A 20,158-nucleotide genomic window follows, 5' to 3' on the forward strand; every position below is an offset into this window, starting at 1 on the left:
TGTTGGAACAAAATTTCTAAGAAAATATCTGGAATAAGTTACTGCAATTGAAAAAAATCTCAGCCTTTAGCACCATTTTTCCCATAGGTACATGGAGATATTCTACTTAGAGAACAAAGAGAACAAAAGAAAACAGCGTATCTAAAAACATCTGAATCACAGAAGAAGACAGCCTCTCATTTATCGCAATTGTTTGGCTCCTCATTTGTCATATCAATTTCAGAACTGGCAGATATATAGTGAAAATGAGTTCAAGAACATTTAGAACTATACATGTAAAAAAATCAGATAAATGGGACATGTTCCTGAATTCATACAATATAATGAAAAAGAACTAGAATTGTATTTCTTCATATTGAAAAGATCAGAAAATGTTGTCTAAAAAGCCACTTTTTTCCAACAATCTAGCTTTTCAAGACTTAATATTTTAATAATAAATCACTGAGCATTATAAGGTTTTTGTTTAAAAACTGTTTTCACTTTAATGGGTTTAGTTAATAACATCATGAACGGTACAAAACTGTGTCCTTTTTCACATTTCCATACATTGTATAATGGACCACCTGAAAATCTGGACTAAGAATGCATAAAGTGTCTCTCATTAGCCCTAGCCTCATTTTTGCCATACGCAGAGGAGATACGCAGAAAACATGCATTTGTTAACAATGACATGTTAATATTAGCTTAAACAATAAGATATGGCAGAATGCGCATTGTGTAATGCACAGGTGTCTAACAGGGTAAGAGAGACCAAATGTCAAGTGTTGGCAACAAAACAGAAAATGACTGATGACACACTGACATTTTATGACCATAGATTTAGCTTTTCTGTTTTAAAATTGTTTTAAATAGTAGTAAATATTTAAATAATATTTAAAATATATTTCCCCTATGGAAAGCATTTACTTGGAAGACAGCTTGTAAGATTTGCTTTTTTAAAAAGTAGTATTCCATTTAGACAATATATGAATAAGATACACGTCATATAACTTTAGAGACCCTAAACTCCTTAGCCATTTTCAGAGACAGTTTTTCAATCCAATTTTGTCTCTGATTCTTTTCTAGCAAAACTTTGGAAACAGCATCTCAAAGAAAACCTGCCTTTAAGAGAAATACTGTATTTCAATAAAAACAAACCTGATGTAAACAGGGATGCCATATTAAAGGAAAAAATGGTGGAATTAAAAACCAAATATTTCATCATGCTGTTAGTTTCATTAATTTCTAATTTGCTAATTCATAGTCTCAGGAGGGTTTTGTTCCTTCCTAGTGCATCTTCTCTTGCAGTCAAATGAGTGCTCAATTTCCACTGTCAGCAGATGTTAAGGGATGAGGACCTCACTGTTACTTCAGAAAAGAAAGAAGACTGAGGTGTGGGTGCAGAATTAATTATCTAAAATGCAACAAAATAAAGCAAAATATTTGTGTGAAAAGTAATTTGTACATTGAGTTTTTTTCTAAGTTTGCTTCAGTATAAAAATCTTCTTCAATCCCACTAACAAAGCTTTATTTTACTTTATGATCCTTCACATACTTGAGAGTTCCATTTTTCACTTCATCCTAATTTGGTAAAATAGTAATCCAGCCACCATATGTGTAGCCCAACACAAAGATGGAAGCTCTATTATAATAATCTGTAATAGTCTGGGGTTACTTTCATTCAGGATAGGCTTTTCCTGTCTTTTATAGGCACAGTGCTTGTTTCGCTGGCCTTAGGAATAAAACAGTCAAAAATAAGCCAGGTCACCTTCTAGGCAGTGCAGAGCATCCTGGCCATTTTTTTTTTTTTTTTAAGATGGTTGTTGCTAAAGTTACCGGCTTTTTAATGTGAACCAACTACTCCAAAAACTTCTCATCTCTTTTTCAGTATCTAAGGGCTTGGTTTAAAACACGTAGCTTCCTAAAGCTACTTCTAGATTCAAAAATCTACAGGAAGCATAAAGTAGCGGCATATAAATCATTTTGAAAGCATATAAATCTCTCTTAATGAGTTACTTCACAGTCATATTAGGAAGGGGGAGACAAAGTCTAGTGAGTTCTTTACTGTACAATCAAGGAGCCAACTTTGCTCAGTCTGCATCCTAATCATTTCTAAAACTACTGATTAGGAGCTCCCAAACTGTGTTGTGCACACCACTGTAATGTGACAACTGAACTCTGCCTGAGCAATTAAACACCCCTCATGAATCCACACAGCCAGGAACTGCTGCCAACCACCCCAGCCAGTTAGAGAATATACTCAAGTTTGGAACCCCTACTAGAGATCAAATAGTACACAAGGCACATTTCTATTATGCCTCCAGTGTGCACAGTCACATTAAAATGAATTTAACTGATCATTATCGATGCTGGTAACTTTGCCGCTTGGTTCACCACACAAACTTTAGCTCCTACCAGATTTAACAGAGAATGACTGAAACAATGGCAACTCTTCCACCCTACATCTACCTTTCTTTTCACTGTTAAAATGAATTAGCTTCATGATTTGTACAACATTCTGCACACTCTTCCTAAATCAAAACCCATATCACTCCCCTTGATTATAGTAGATGTAGCAGTAGCACAAAGTATCTATTAATATGACAGTTAATTCTCTTTTTAAAGCAAAAACACTATGAAGAGGCTTTAAAAAAAAGGCAGGGGCACATACCCATTTCTGTTCTTGACTCAGTCTGTTCACTGCAGTCTGCGTATAAATTTTAAAGAATTATTGCTTTTAAAAGATGAAAACCTTTGGAAATATGGTAAACATACTACAAGGTTCTAAAACTAATTGGCTAAAATTCTGTACATACTTTAATTTTCAAATCTCTATTTTATTACTGAAGATCAAATCATTTCATTATCACATCTATTCATTAAACGTTTCAAAGTTCTACGGTCTAATGAATATTTAACAACTAAATACAATCAAAACAGAAAACGGGAAAATAGGTCACATGGCAACGAAGATTATTTCATTTGGCCAATGAATAGTGAACCCTGCTTTCTTGGCTGAAATTAAGGCACTAAGTGGCAGTGAAAGGATAAAGGAATGATTTTTTGTCTACATTATCTGAAGAAAGAACATGCTTTTTTTTTTTTTTCTTCCCCTTAGGACCCCAGTAGATTACATCTCCATTCTGAATGACTCAGTAAGGCATTCTGTTTGCAAATTTAGAGAAAATGTTCTCTTGATTAGAGCCCATTACATTCATTGTCTGAGTGTGACTAGTGGCACTACTAACTGTTAATAAACTGGAGGAAAAAAAAGCTACAGAAAGATGTTTGAAGACTTGAAAGGCACCAAGAAGAGAACAGCTCTGCAACTGCCAGTTCTACAAACAACTATGTAAGCTGTGTTTAACACTGCATATAGTCTATCCAATCAACAATCTTTGTTGACGAAGATAAAGTGTAGTAGCTCCTCATTTAAACTCTCGGTTAATCAAGTGCTAGTTTAGTAAGAAATTTATTTTCACGTATCGGAAAATAATTGCAGTGTCTAACACAACTACACTTAAAGCAAAACTAGTCTACTATGCATTATTCTGGTTAACACTGAAGCAAACCTGTATAAACAACGTGTTACCTCGAGATATATAGCTTACAATATGAAATCAACATATAAATGATTAGGATTTACTGAAAACAATGGAAAGTGTATTACAAAGATACATGAAACAATTTTAACCACAATATTTTCTCTGTGAAAAATACAACTATTAGTGAGATAAAATGTACAATTGAAATTTTTTTTTCCAACAGAAAAAAAACACAGTATAAAGGAAAATATTTTTTTTTTCTTCAAAACAGGGAAAATAGTTAAGGTCATTGTCTTTCATTACAATATAATTTGACACAAAAAGCAGTCATAGGATTGCACCAACTCCATGTTCAGTCTCCTGAACATGACAATAGTAAAAGGAGTCCATAAAGCATAATGACATTACTGTTTTTTTTTTTATGATAGCAATATATGTATGCAGGAACTGATGTCACTCCGGCTCTGTTCATGAAATGTACAATACTCTAAATTTGGTGGCCAGACACATGTGAAAATTAGTTCACCCCAATGCTGACTTTTTCCTGTTGCAGAGATGGAAAAAAATCTGTAGTATTTTAAGTGTTGTTATCTTTTTAGCGATAAAGAAAAAAGTATATGTAGTGCATGCTTTATCATTTGTCAAAAACATTTCTGAAAATAAAACTAAGTTATCCAATAGTTTACAAAATAGAAAATAATTCTTCAGGTTAAAAACGTGGTAAGGTTTATGTTTAGTTCCATCTCCAAAGGACTGATTTCCTTGGCAGCATTGCTTTTCCTTAGCAAGAGCCAAGGCACAAAGTTCCATACAGAGGAATAAAAATGCCTATGAACAAGAACGCAGTCTGGCATTGTGAAAGAAATCAGAGCCTTTCTCTGAGCTTTCTGTTCCCTCAGGTTAGTGCCGTAGAAAAATGTGAAATCTGGGATACATATTTGTTATGAGCATTTCTGCTGGACACGATTCAGAAGTTCACCAAACTTTTCAAAAAGATCCTCCACCCATTTTATATTTTTCATGCACAGCTGCACAATCTCTTCCTGTCCTAGATCTGCACTCTTTTTCTGAACAGAAGAAATCTATTTAAAAAAAGAGAAGAGAGACAGACAGACACACATGCATACACATATACATGTCAGACTGCCAGCATTTCAGAATTTTTGTTTTCATAATATTCTGCAGTTAAATACCACCCTTCTTTGGAAGAAAACCTTTAAGCTCAAAAATCAAGCAGACTGTATTTCTTAACAGTGGCTCTTGTCAGAGCTCAACTCTCATGTTTTTGCTACCTAGAATATTTCAACCAGGGGTTTTGCAAAAAAGTAAAGGAACGGGCATTCTAAGACACAGTAGATTCTAGAGCTGAGTAGTTACACAAATTGATACAATTTATTTCGCTTATTTTGGATAACGGTGAAGAATGCTTACCTACCCACCAATTCCTCATGGTATGTTGCCCTATAGGCCTCAAATCTGAATGCTCTGGGCAGCAGTGCCCATTAGGGACACATTCGTGCTCAGCATACCTTTTTGTTTGCCATGAGAAATTAATTAAAATACAAGGAGGCCACAGTCCATACTCATTTGCCAAGAGGAAAAGAAGAATAGTCCCTCTATTGGGACTCAATTCCCTCAGGGAATTCCCTTAATGTATGCAAAAATATCTCATAAAGACAGCAACACTTACCTCCTCTTTACATGTCAGATATATATGATATTTGTAATGATGGAGTGAGTGATACAAAGAATACAACTGTATTTTGTCTGGATCTACAGTAAATTCCTGCAAAAAGAACAGTTATTTTTACATAAATTCATGTTGTTCTCCAAGAAACAGACAGATGGGCATTATCTTCCGTAAATAAATTTGTTTTCAACAATTCAGAAATGGAAGTTTTATTAAAATAATTGCCTTGACATACTTTGGCACAGTTTAAGATATATTACATCATAATTATCTCCTATCTTTATTTCCCATATAAAACTATGTTATCAAAAATTCCTTCAATTCCCCTGAACGCCCGGCAAGTGAAATAAGACACCCTTTTGTCAAGAATTCGTGCAATCTTGCACTACCAGCCAATGATTAGCTATTCTCCAGCAGGCTCGTGTATGTCACTGGGAAAAAGTAAATACTTGGTGCTGTAGAGGAACTGATCTATACTTACCTAATATTTGAGTTATTTTTTCAAGAAAAGCAAATGTGGGCTATATTCAATGATCATTTGTCTAGCCAGTATTTATTACTGGGAATTAAAACTACGTGAGCCAGTACCTAGCAAACTCTGGTGACAGTGTGCCCTAAAATGCTATGGAAATTAACAACATGTACATCTCAAACTTTACCATGTTACTTTCAAAAAAATTGTTTTTAATTAAGATACACAGCTTAATTCTGTCATTGGAAACAAGCAATAATGAATTAAATTTTAAAAAGTGTTATCTAATCTCAGTTTTTATTAAAGTATTAACATTTATTTTTCCATTTTTGATCTGGCAGCTATTGCATCTTTTAGTAAAAGTCATTTTCCAGCAAGTTTATGGTGATGTTATTATTTAAAGCTAAATGCGATTTCACCACAATTGCAATGTTTGAGGCAACATGTTGCTGCTTCAGCAGCAGTCCAAGAGGCTGGCTGTTGCTCAGAAACTTGGTCTGAAGTGCACTCCTTGCTCTGGTGATGACAGAAGCAGAATGGGCTCTCCAAGATAGAGCTCCGCTGTCCAGCATGCTACATGAATGGGAAGAGGTGCAGCTGAGGCAGAGCTCACCACCTCACTCCTGACTGACTTCTCCTACTGACCACTGTATAGGGATGGAGCTACTCTAAGGACATACTGCTTCTTCATCTTTCTGTAAATTTGAGTAGCTGTCACAAAAGACTTCCTGAATGAACATACAGGAGAGGACAGCATTATGCTCTAAATGTATTAATGCAAGTGGTTGTAGTTCAAGAACTAAAATAGTGAATAATTTTAAAGTATTTCATTATATTTCCTTTCCCTACTGGAATGCAATAGCTATGTTTCAAAAATGAGCTGAAGTAATGAATGCTTTCAAAGTTGTTTTTAACATTTCTTAGTCACAAAAAAAATCTGGTTCAACAAAGATTTTATATTTTGATAACTCTACAGAAAAACTAATATATGAAACAATATTTTATACAAATGTGTTTATCATATTAGAAGTCAGATAGTGGCAGCAATAAACCCTTTTAACACTCACCTGTGCTAACTTAGTGGTTGATTTAGAAACCCTCAGCGTTTTCTTGTTGTAAGCTTTACCATTCATTTTGATCTTGGACACAGACGTTCCCCCAGTTTTTGTCTTAGAATCCCGAGTGATTACTGTCAGCTCAGGAAAGTTTTCCAAAGCGTTCTTTAAACAGAGCATATAAAGAGAAAGGATTATGAAAAATTTAAGAACTGCCAGCAACCTAGACTGCTGATAAATTAGCCACTTTTCTTTGAGAACTTAAAATGCAGCTGATTATAAAACAATTTATTTCTCCATAAAGACCTGATAAAAAATCTTTATCAGATACCTATCAAGCAACAATATACAGTTTGAAAAGCATGACCACCTGTTCTTGGCTGCTGTAACTTTTCAAGATGAGAAGATCCTTTCATTGTATCTCAGGTATCCTCCATGATTCTTTCATTAGAGCAAAAAAGACAGGCTCCAGTAGGAAATTTTTATCTTTTAAAATCCCTTTTGTTACTTTCCATTCCATTTCTACTCAAGAATCTCTAAAGCCTAGTTACTTGGAGATTCCTAGATACTTAATTCCTACTCAGGCATGGGAAGTCTGTCAATTGTAACAGGGGTTGGATGCCTAAATATCTTCAAGGAACGTGTCCCAGCTTTTGCAAAATATAATATAATTGCATCTTAGCCAACTGTGGAAGGGAAAAGTTTTCACACAGTGAAGCAGACGGTCATTTTAAACAAGCACAAGTTCTCTTCTAACACATGGGGGTGAATTTCATTTCTACCAGCTACAGTTTTGCATTCTTTGACTAAATTATTTGTGTAAATTTGCATACAAATTTGTTGTACAAATACAGAGTTATATTAACAGCTATTTTGAAATAATTCTGTTATGCTATATAATCTGGTCCTCAAGAAAATATACTGAGTTAAATGAATGTATATATCCTTGTATTACAGTCTAGTATGAGAAAAAGAATCGAGCATACAGGAAAACATATTAATGCTACAGCTTAAGGAGTTAAATTTAGACTGTTGGGACAAAACAGAAAGCTGACTAAATTAACTTTTTAATAAATGGTACTTGAATTCAACATCCTCCCCCACCTATATTATTTTAGGACTTTATAGACACTAGCCATTTTTCCCTTTATTAAGAAAATTTCAGTGGAAAGCTATAAAATCTGCTGCACAATGAGATAGTTACATATTGTTAACAGTAACCTCAACTAGCTAACCTGTACATGTACAATAGTCATAGCAGTTGCCTTCAAACTGGAGCAAAACTTCAGCAAGTTTAAATCATTTAATTTTTCTATCCACTGTAACAGCCTTTGTGAAGTTTAACTTTGGCTTTGAATATCAGGGGTTTTGGCCATCTCTGCCTTCCTCTGGTGAATTCCTATTAACCAGAATAGTTTACAGGACAGGAGCACTGACCTAAAACAGATAAATTTGAATTGCAATGAGGAAGAAGAATATATTAGTGATTCCGTATCTCTGAGAGTACAAAAGACAGAAAAGAGTAATAATTACTTCCAAAGAAACTTAGGCAGCTCAGCTAAGTTGCATCATTTACCAGGCTTAAACAACAGCAAAAGTAGTATCTTCTAATTTTGTCTGTATAAATATATAATCCAAAAGATGGGATAAACTGTTAGAATTATAAAGTTATAGGCAAAACTACTGAGCAGATCACTGACCACTAATTCCAGAATCTGATTGGTTAGCTACGCTGTGCTAAAATATCCCATATTAAATGCAATCAATGAAAACGATTATTTTCAACTCATCCACGCTTATCAATGCAGAATATTAAAAATATCCAAACTGATTGCTGCTTATGAACAACAATGATATTTTTCACTTATTGCTTTGGTGTCTCATTCAACTCTACTATCGGAACTCATCATTTGATTGAAGTTGGAACAGAAGCAGACATTCTTATATTAATCATCAGATTGACCTGGATCTTAAGAGGGATCAAACACTTCTGATGACAAATACGTGTTTCATTGTTATCCAGAACCTTAACCCAAGTATGGTACAGGTTGGTACCTTCATACCAGAAACAGAGACATAAAAGGCTTTTTGTCTTGCAGTTTACATCACAAGCAAACTCCTTAGTTATACTTGGAATTCCATTAACTTCTTTGGAACCGTATTTTGAAATCAAGACTTAAGCTAACTTTAGAAATATAATTCATAATCTGTCTTAGAGTATGCACACAGTAAAGTTTTTTTATTATATTAGTTATGAACTCTAACTGAATAAGCAGCTGTAATTGCATACGTTAGTATTACAGAACATCATATTAGTTTTTCCCCTTAAACTGGGGAAAGGCAAAATAAGCTACCTCTAACTTTGTATGTACTGTGAATTTGCACAGAGGGAATCAGCGCATAGTAACTAGAATTCTACAGATTCATATCCTACCTTAATATGGCCTTTCTTCTCTGCACAGACAAGTCTAAAAGAGGCAGCTACAGAAATAACTATTAACACAAAACTTTTACTGCAAAAGAACAACAAAAACGTAGGGTTATGTATCCTTCCTCTGAGGCTCTGTAAATTTTCTGAAAGTCTAAGGCCCTCCACATGCCTTCCAACTGTAAGGAGGGAGCCACAACAAATTCTGTGGAAGTAGGAACAAATTGCGTAGCTGTTGGGAGGACAGCATTACTGACAATAAAAAGGTGGGTAATTAACACGTGTACATACACAGCACCAATAATGGATGAGAAGTCAACTAATCATTCTGCTCCATATCCTGAGTTAAAGAATCAAATGAGTTAGAACTGTTTCACTGCTCAATGATGTTCTCATTCCCAAAACCAAGTCACTTAGTGTCCCACAAGACAATTAGGAATGGGCTGTAAAAAACAAAACAAAACAGAACTTTTAAAGATTTCATGATGTAAATGCAGAACTGGCATGTGAGCTAACCTCTCCTTGTTCCTCATCAAGATCTCAAAAATAAGCAAAAATGAGAGACGGACAAATACTTCTCCAAGAAGTACTGCGGACGTAAGAGGACAGAAGCACTGGCAAAAGAGTAAGTTTGGTCTGATAGAGATAATAGATAGGGCTGCTCCAGCGCTGTTGGTAACAAAACTGTTACAGGAAGAAATAACCATTCTGATTATAGCTGTGGACTAGTTCTCAAACATCTGTGAAATTTACGCTAGTTCGCTTCACTGCACTTTTAAAATCTATCAAGAAAAAGAAGCACATAGCTGCTCAGGGGTGTGTAGGGGAAAGGCAGGAACTGCAATGATTGTCCTCCCCATCACTTTCTCTATCTTGAGACAGTAGGGCTGCTCTCTTCCCTGTTCACATCCAGACCTGCTTTTGATTACTGTTTGAAAGTTGCTGTAATACAGGCAGCAGTGATTCGTCCTTTTCCCAAACCTCCACACTGAAGGCAGAAGAAAGAGAGTGTGCAACTGAATTCTTCTCTAACGACGCAGCCCTGGTTTTAAAACACTTTGATCATGGTCTCTATTTCACAGAAGTTCAGACTGTTGCTCCACAGCAAAGCTATTTCATGGAAAAGTTTATCGAGATTTTTAAGCAATATAAATCCTTAACCAAAAGCTCTAAAAAGACAGCAAGCATCATCTTTTGGCAAACTTGAGAAGTTTAAGAGGAAAAATGCTTGAAAACAAACCAAAAAGCACAGAATAAAACAAGACATTTACCTTTGCAGTAGAAACTTCTCCATCATAAAATTTCTCTGAATACCATATACAAGCACTGAATTTGTAGCACCTCTTTCCTTCAAATCCATATTCACTTCTGTTACAAATTTGCGTTCTTGGTTTTCAGTTTTGTCTGCCTGGTATGTATTGAATGACTTGCTTACAACATTATTTTAAAACCTCTAGGAGTTAAAAGATGAATACCTTGAAAGTATGATCCAAGCGTAATTTGGTAAGCAGCCTTTTCCTGTTGTCATTCAGCATGCCATCAATTTTTCTCATGTGAGGCAAAAGTAGCTCATCTAAAAGACAGACAAAAAAGTAACAGTTGATTATTAAGAAGTACATACTAATGAAACTTTTATTCAAGCTATACTTATACCCATTAACATAAAATAGCAAAAGTCAAAAGTTACACAATTTGCTCATAAACTCATTTTAAATATGGGAAGAAAATCTCTTATTTGGATTAGCCTGCTAAAATGCTTTAGATATTATGCAGCTTAATTGATAACTGCAGTCTAGGTCCTTCTCTGACTTTTCTTCACTGAAAGGAAAAAATTAAGAGAGAAAGAGCATTATAGAGAATAAATCTTAGAGACAATTCTAAACAATTTCCTAAATAATCCTCTACCATGCAATAAAATTTGCAGTTTTTGAGAGACAAGTACGTGTTTTTGATACTCTGTTCCACACAACAACAAGAGATGATCCTCCTGGCATTTACAACAAAAGATATTGTGAAAAGTGCTTACTGATAAAAGTTATCTGACAAACCATTGTAAATTGCAAAACATGTATTTGAACACAGGTGTGTGGCCCTAGATGAAAATTTACGGGTCAGAATAGTACTTTAATTATAAAGTCAATTTCTTTGCTTTCAGTAGGACTACTGACATAATACATGGGAATGAGTCCTTGAGATAAGCGTGTATGCATGCACAAAGCAGACCAAAGAAAGAAAAGGAAAAGTCTAAGAAAATAGTTTTTTTAAAATAGGCAAACTGAATTTAGTATAAAACAACAGTCTGCAATAGAATGGTATGTGAGATGCTTAGTCTTTTGGGGCCTTAAAACTTTATACATTAGTGTTTCATAAAATTTTGAGAAACAGAAAAATTCCAAGTTTTGTCTGCTGGAGTTCACTATGATAAGTCAGTCCATTAGAAATTTTCTCCTTTAAAGAAAGACTGAATAAAATTGTCTTTGAACAGAATTTCAAGGTTTCAGAGTCTAGAAAACAGAACCTTTTATAGCAGTAAGAATCAGAACTACTTAATAGTATTACGGGTGTTTCTCTATGAGAAAGTAAACATGTACTTCAAACATTTTTTAATTTCAAATCAGTATTTTGTAAAATTTTAAAAGATAGTAGCAAAGTAGCAGCAGTAATAAACAGCTCAATTGCGATATTCACTGCACAAGCCTAGGGTAGCAAGCAAACAAAACAGTATTTCTAAATTTGTTTATTCAAAGAGATGGTGTGAATATACATACACATCCTAAACTGTATTGGAATTGCATTGATATTAACAACATAAATATATAAAAAATCCACTGCTGTGTTACCAAAGCCATCCTGAATCTCAGAAAATGAAAATTTTAGGAAATTCAAACACAATGCAAAGTACATAGAGCACTTCAAATGTTGATATATAACTAAAAGTTTGGTGGGCTTCCCCCCTCTTTTTATTTTTTTTTAAATATGTTTGCCTTACTGATGAATAACCTTAAAATGTAATAAAAACAGTACAAAGGTTAAACATACTGTACCATTGCTCTTTTCCAAGGCTTGCATCGTGTCTGGATCCAAGGCAATGCTAACAAGCAATTCCATATAGCTCTTAAAAGTCTCTTTCATAGCTCTCGTATTCAAAAAGCGAGTAACAAAGGGAGCTGGAGGTATAAACTCTGAAAATTAATTGGAAAATATTGACTTTCCTTTCTTAAATATTCAGCAAATATTTCTGTTTTTCAAAACTGAAGGCCTTCATTCTTAAAACACAAGTGACCCCTACTGGTATCCCAGGAAATTATAGCCAATATAATCAGAAATAATATCAAACTACTCATACACCAAACCCAGGTAAGGAAAACAAATCAGATAATAAGTGGTACTAAGTGGTACCTTTTTTTTGTTAAAATGTGTGAATCTATTTGCAATCAGCAGCATTTAGATAATCATATTTTGGAGAATTTAGGCATTTATTTGTCTGTTACTGTAGATCAAGGTCTAGAGAAGGATAATGAATAACTACAGTCAGGCAAAGCAAGTTTCATGTCAATGCAGATATTTCCTAAAACTGCAAAACTCAAAGAAGTTCAAGGGAAAAATATTCAAAAGCACTAATGTCACTTAGGAGCCTGAGCACCATCAGTCGATTGCACCCAACTCTCAAGCTCACAAAAACATGTGAAATAAATTCTACCAGAAAAGTTTTGTGAAATAAATTCTACCAGAAAAGTTTTGTGAAATAAATTCTACCAGAAAAGTAACATAGGCATATTTGTGGTCATTTCCAGGAATCTTTTAGTTTTTGCTAGCCAGCAAGTTTAAACATGCGCACAGAGTAGTCATTAGCACTACTAAGCTTGTTCAGCCTATTAAGGCTTTTTCTTGACTTCACACGTGGTATCAGTATTTTGCAGTAAGTTAGATAGCAAAATCGTTACGCTTTCTCCAATTTCCACATTTCTCTAGGTGACTATCATTATCAGGTTACTTCAAATTTTAAATATGGACAGATGTACATTTTAATGGTTATTAAGGTAAGTTAGCACAAAAAAATTAATTTAAAGGTAATGCCTTCAACAGAGACACTGTTCCAGGACATCGGTCCTAGTTCATCTACAATAAAGTCACTGAGGCTGACATGCTTTGGAAATCCACCAGTACAACACAAGGATACTGCACTATTTAACTTCAAAGATACAGAAAATAAACAACAAATCGCAAAAAAGACATATGTATATATGCTATCTCAGTTAATATCTATAAAAGGAGTACCTTTCAAAGAGTCATTTCTATTCTGGAAGATGACTGCAAAATTTGTATCTCAAAGTTCCCCGACCCTGTGAATGTCCTTATAGCAAATCTGCTCAGCAGACCTCATTTGAATGTTGGCATTTAGGAAAGCAATGAAACAGCCAAAATTCAACTGCTTTTCCTTCTGAGGTTTTGAAAAACCACAGTAACATCTGAATTCTGCTCAACATCAGCATGCAGACAGGCTTTGCAGGAACGTTATTTTAGACATAACGTGCAGTTGCGATGGAAAATTAATGAAAAATTTGATCAATGAGATGTAATCTAAAGTCAAATTAGCTCTTTCTCCTATAACTGTAGCAGTCAGAGTCAAGTAGTAAAAATATACTTCTCTCAATCTTTATTTTTATTGATAAACCGCATTTGAGGCAAATTCTGTTGGACACATTTGTTCATATACAGAGGATAAGTAAAGGCTTTGAAAAATCAATTTTGCATGGCATTGACAAATTTTTTTGCTTTTTTTTTCTGCGACTAGTACGGAAAAATTTGCAAGCTCAAGCAACAGATTTTATAATACTGTCTTCCATTCAGCTCAAACAGGTTTAGATGCTAATGGTAGCACATCACTCACCATCCTCATCACTCTGGGCCTCAGGAGAAGAATCAGACTGGGAAGACGAAAATTCCTCTTTCCATTTCTTCCTTTTCTTTGGTGGTGGTTCAGCCTTTACCTTCGGCTGCTTAGCTTTGGGTTTCACAGAAGAGACTTTTGTTGCTGTTGGTTTTGGTGTTGGAGGATCAGGGGTTTTGTTGTTACTACTGCTAGGCTTGCAATGAATAGTCCTGCAATATTATGAAGATGTTTACCAAAAAATTATCACACAAGTTTTGTCTTTAATAAAAAGAACTACAGGCTTATTTAACCAGAAGATTTTCCCTGTGGATTATATATGCTATTTCAGTGTCACAGGTGACTTTATACATAGTATACTACACATTTTTGACATGATGTTTAACAATTATCCTCAGCTATCTGTGACTAAATAGTAGTACTATAATTTATATCTAGACAGGCACAGAAAGTTTAAATTATGTTAGAAAGAGACAAGTTTAGAACACAGAAGCTATAGGAGACTGGAGCTAATATTTAAACTGACTAATGAAAAATCAGGCTTGATAGACTTGAACAAATAATTGTAATTAATAAGATTCGCTGACAAAGTGATTTTGGAATATTGTATCAATACAAAGAAGAGCCAGAATATCATCCAAGTCAAAATGCAGGACTTTGAGGACCGGAGTAAGAAATCAGACAACTCCTCTCCTTTCTCTTCCCACTACTCAAAATAGGAAAAACAAAAAGAAATTTACTTTAAAAAAATTTTGTGATACAACCAATCACAGAGTAAGTATCAGCGCAATACATTTTTGAGAATATGCAAGGGAATATAATTCTGGGAGGTGTCAAAAGTAAGGTATTTTTTGTTCAGACGGAAAAGTAATGAAAAATATTGCAGAAACATAGTTAATGTCTTCTGGAATATTGTGAATAATTCTAATCTTCTGCCAAAGATGATTATTTCAAATCCATGAAATGGATGGAGGCAACAGATACTAGGATCATCAGAGGAATGGAAAGACTGCCTTAGAAGTGCAGATTGAAAGAGCTAGATTGATCCAGTTTAGCAAAACAAAGACTGAGATGGGATTTGACTACTCTTCAGAAATACACCATGCAGTACAAACACCAGGGAAGGAGACAAAAGCTGAAAAGCAATACTGAAAGGAGAACAAATGGGTACAGGCAAATCATCTTCATGTTTCAGCTAAAAGACAGGATTGTTTCAGAGCACTGGAGGTTCTGGAACAGTCTTCTGTAGACCAAGAGAAAAAGAACACCAAAATCCTGGCTATTTTAAGTAGAAATTGATCATTTTATACAGCTGATTATATGACGGCATTGCTTTCTTTGAGAGTAGAGAACTAGACTTAAAGCCCAGTCATTTCCTGAATGAAGTACGCTATTATTTTTTTCATTACTATTTGCCAACCTCTAATTTTTTTTTTAATTTTTGCATGAATGTCAGGTGGGATGTGATATAATAAATCAGAGTTTTGCCTTTCACTATTGTAAATGCTACCTCAGTGATTTTCTTGGGTTATTACAGATCAGGACAACATTTATATGCAAGTAAGTAAGACTATTATTACTACTATTTTGCAAAACAGGTCTCAAATTCAGAGCAACAAAAAGAGAGGAATTGAACGGAATTTAAAAAAGAAAAAATATCTATAATTATTAAAAAGCCACAGAGAGAGAAAAGCTTCAGATATCATCTGGAGTTGTTCAAAGATAAAATGAAATATGCATGACTAGGCTTGTATAATACAGGATCTAGACTCTTTTATGAAAGCACCAAAGGCCAACTCAAAATGCAAAGGCACAAATTCTCTGCAAGTGAACGACAGTGAAAAACTTATAAGAAGTCAGCTGACAGAGGGTATCTCAGAGGTAGCCAGAGTATAGCCAAACTATATTGCTTGCTTTGCATTTTTACATGGTTCTCCATAGTGACAGTTTTATTTGGTTTTTATGTGTCCTTGTTGGTGGTTTAAAAGCAACACTCTTGGAATTACTGATTTTAAGGCATTGTTAGGAGTTACAAGAGATAATTCAAAGTTTCTGGGTGGGGTTAGAAATAAGAAAAGTATAATTTCCTTAGTGTGCAAGGACATACAAAAGAAGGAAAAATATCCTTTTGACAACCAACTTAAACAATGAACTTTTGCTTTTAAATTAACTTTACAAAGTTGAGAATAAAGCATGGTACTTCTAGTTTACTGGGACAGGGTGGTCACTAAACCAACCACAAAGAGCAGACCTAACTTGCACAGTCCACAAAGAAAATGACGTATCAGCAGCGCACAAAATTTTAAAATCATTGCACCTGTAGGCTTCTATCAACACGCTGAGTAACAGGGTGAAAGACAAAAAGACATAGCGTGCCGAGCTCTAATACCTCTAAAATGAACGATTTTCACATTCCATAGATTCAAGATAAGGAACTCACCACATGACAGTAATTTATACCACATTTCTTAAAGTAAAAATGTCAGTTCTCAGTTTTCAACTTAATGTTGAATTCAAACATTTTGAATAACTTGTCTTGTTTATTAAAATAGGTGTGTTCTTAATATGAAACCAATACAGTAAAATGAATAATAAATTGAAATAGAATACCTTGCTGACTGTACAGGCTTGCTTCGTGGTTTTTTTGAACATACTCTGACATATTCCTTTTTGTTTGCATTTTCAATGAACTTCACATACACCCGTTTGTATTTTGTTTTTGCATCCCCAAAATATCCAAGATACTAGGAGAAAAAAAAATTATTATAAATACACAGATGTTTCTAGTAAGTATAATTATTCAGTTTAACAATTATAAATTCAAATACTAAAGATAAAATGTCAGTTTAAAACAATCTGTTTATATGTAAAGGTGAACCATCATGCAGCAGATAAAATTAAAGAGGAATATTCCTAAATAATACTCAAAATAAAAAAAATAAGGCAAGAGATACGTCGGGCTTCATTTTCTGCTATTATTAAGTCCCTCCATGTGCTATCCCAAAAGGATTATCTGCTGGCAAAGGGCTGCCTGTTGAAATTCTGTCCTATCTGTATCCTTCCCACTGTCAAAAGCAGTTGGTTCATGAGCCTGCTTCCACTTACTTTATGCCAGTTGCAAAACCTTGTTCCGTTACCCAGCCTGAATGAGCCCAAAAACCCATGCTAGAAAGCAAGAATCTGCCCTTGAATATATTAGAGAGAATTTACAGTAGGAAAAAGTCAAGAAAACTTTTTGCAGAAGAGCTTGCTAAGAATGTATGCCAGAATTGCATTTTATTTTGCTTCGCAGGTTTTCATTTAGGAAATCATTTCCTATGAGGTTTCATAAGGAATTTTTAGACTCACACTGTTAGTAGCAGCAAACTCTCTCTGTCCATCTCGCACTTCAGGAACAAACTTTTGCAACAAAGCCTTCTGGACTTTCCAAATAGCTGGAGGCTCTTTTCCTGTTTGTAAAGCAACCTGTAAGGAAAAAAAAAAATTGTTAGGCAAAAAGCGTGCTTGTTTTTCTCTCAGAAGTGTATTTGTGCATTTTAAGTTTTGAGTAAGTTACCCAGAGATAAAATGGAAATAAGTAATTCAAATTACAACTACTTCATTATTATGTATCATTTATTTCAGGACAGTAAGACATGAACTACTGTAGGCATAATGCAATCTAAAAACTTTTACCTTCCGGAGTTATGAAGTTGTGCCAGCCAGCTTCACCTACGCTATGATGTCACAACTAGTGCACCATATGCAACTGAGTCACAAAAATATATTTTTAAATACAATATGACACTTTACAATTTTTTATCCTTTTGCTTTATGAAATAACTTAAAAAATAAAAATGTAAGAATTACTCCAAGCAACAGAAAAAGCGTGCAAGCCCCTAAAAATTCTGCAGAAGTAGAAAACCACAGTACCTGTGACATTACAGCATGATGCTTGCAGTAATGTGAAAACAGGTATTTCAGTTCAAACTAGTGAACTGGATGGAGATTATACCTTCAGTTCACCTTTAAACATTAAAAAATTAAGTTTGAATTAATTTTTTTCTTCACATAGTTTGAGAAATCATGTTAAGAATAAATTTGTAATTATGTTAATTATTTATATAAATGAGAATTTATATAAACTATATATTTAAACTATTAACTCATAAAAACTATCTTTTTTTGGAAAACATAAGTACAGCTATATTTTTAAAAGACTGTTTAAATAAAGAAATAAACACCACAAAGACTAAAATTCAAATGATAATAAACTTCAATAGTTTTACAAGTGACACAAGAAAACATTTTAAAATTGGTAACACTTGTCTTAGATGATAAAGGCATATGAATTAATTTAAAAATTAAGCTCAAGAGGATGAATAGAAACAGGTAATCAAAAGCATCAGAAATTAACGACAGCAATATTGCTGGCCATGACAGCAACAAAAGGAAAGGTAAACAGGCAGAAGAATTTAAGATGGAGAGACAACAAGAAACAATAACCAAAGACAACAAGGAACATTTCCACAAACTCATATGAAAGGCTGTACTAGCTGCATGTGGAAGCTCTTTCTTGTTGGAACAGCAAACTGAACCTCTTCCAGAAAAGACAATTCCAAGATCCTTTGAAAAAGTCTGAGTCATTTCTTCAGCATCTTACTCCTGAAAGCCTATTATCTTCAAAAAAATACAGCAGTCTCAACAGCCCTCGAAAAATCTATGTTTTTCAACATTAAAAAAGCTTTATTGTGACATGGCTTTGGTGTAACTATTTTGATAATTTCAAGTACTAATAGAGGATACCAGCAGAGATTTAGTTTCTTATGTATGTAGTATCAAGATGTTTCATACACACACAAAACATATTTAATATCCACACCAAAAAGGACACCTTTAAGGCACCTTGGCAGCAGCTAGAGAATATTAGAATACAACAGAAAACTAAGATGCAGCCTTTCCCCTTTTGCTAGTTTATTGAGACTAAGTTCATATGGTGGGGTTTTGTTGGTTGTTTTCTATTTTTTATGTATTTGTTTACTCATAGAAAGTATGTGGATTACCTTTAGTGTATCTATATCTTCAATCTTCACTACAAATTCATCACGTTCTCTGTACATGCCCTCTCCTCCACTGTCCGTATTCTCCTCATCAGTACATCCTTCTATTGCAACAGTTGCCTGTATTTTTGCTAACTGGTCTGAAGTCACAGCTTCCTGTTGAGCTACTTTTAGGGAATCAGCCGAACTCATTTTCTCCTGCACATTGACTACAGCAGCAGTTGTCTGTGGAGGTTCCTGCTTTATTACAGCAGTAGTGGTGGCAGCAGCAGCAGTAACAACTGCCACTTTTTCAGCTTCTGAAGTTAAAAAAAAAAAGTTTTAGTTAAATTATCAAGGATCAGCAACATAAGAAGGGAACTAGATTTATTTTTCTTCTTTTCTGTTACAATACACATACAAGCAACTATCCTAGAAAAAAACTTTCTAGAAGTTAAAATAGGAGCATTAATTTGGCCACAATTAAACCACTAACAAAAACAAAATATTGTAGCTATTTCACCTCTGTTTGTATTAACCTATTGTATCTCTTAACATCTAGAAATAACAATGATGAACGCCTTAGAAAACAATTTGATGGTTATAGACATGATCAACAGGAAATACTGTTGTGCTCTGTGTGACTAAGCAAATGTAAGAGTAAAAAGTTACAACATGGAATCTTGTTTCCAATGTGCTAAGTGAAGCCTTTTTAAAATTGGATTAAGGAAAGAGAAATACAAATGAAAGATAAAAACACTGGTTGTATGACTTTTGGATACTTATCATTTACATCTTGCAATAAGGTAACTGGAAGTTCCAGATTAAAATTTTTGCAACATCCTAATAATTTTACAATATTAATAGCAGCGAGCAATGAAAACTGATGATATAAAACAAAGAAGGGAAAGAACATTCTTCTTCTCTATGCCCTACAGCCGACGGAAACAACTTTTCAAAAAGATTAGTTTTTCTCCTTTGAAAAAATTAGAACTTTTTTCAATATTACCTTATACTCTTTACACATATCTATTTTAACATTGACTTGCTAATTAAAAAAAAAAGTTATATAGGCCATAG

The 20,158-nt window shown here is 34.2% G+C and overlaps 1 protein-coding gene across 5 annotated transcripts in view; it reads right to left on the reverse strand.

Annotated features, from left to right (window-relative positions):
- Positions 1 to 1,137: 1,137 nt before the first annotated feature.
- The window catches only part of QSER1 (glutamine and serine rich 1), a 50,065-nt gene continuing 31,044 nt past the window's right edge, over positions 1,138 to 20,158 (reverse strand). For 3 of the 5 annotated variants that reach the window (XM_068945205.1, XM_068945204.1, XM_009678323.2), the window contains exons 5-13: positions 19,103 to 19,398; positions 17,409 to 17,525; positions 16,671 to 16,804; positions 14,061 to 14,272; positions 12,214 to 12,351; positions 10,645 to 10,742; positions 6,754 to 6,906; positions 5,215 to 5,310; positions 1,138 to 4,606 (exon numbers count right to left, since the gene is read on the reverse strand). In XM_068945205.1, the coding sequence (XP_068801306.1) occupies positions 4,466 to 4,606; positions 5,215 to 5,310; positions 6,754 to 6,906; positions 10,645 to 10,742; positions 12,214 to 12,351; positions 14,061 to 14,272; positions 16,671 to 16,804; positions 17,409 to 17,525; positions 19,103 to 19,398 (1,385 nt within the window). In that variant the 3' untranslated portion in view covers positions 1,138 to 4,465. The remainder of the gene's footprint in view (positions 4,607 to 5,214; positions 5,311 to 6,753; positions 6,907 to 10,644; positions 10,743 to 12,213; positions 12,352 to 14,060; positions 14,273 to 16,670; positions 16,805 to 17,408; positions 17,526 to 19,102; positions 19,399 to 20,158) is intronic. The other 2 variants (XR_011141399.1, XR_011141398.1) reach the window with 2 other exon arrangements.

This window comes from Struthio camelus, chromosome 5 (assembly GCF_040807025.1).
Source record: "Struthio camelus isolate bStrCam1 chromosome 5, bStrCam1.hap1, whole genome shotgun sequence".
Taxonomy (NCBI): domain Eukaryota; kingdom Metazoa; phylum Chordata; class Aves; order Struthioniformes; family Struthionidae; genus Struthio; species Struthio camelus.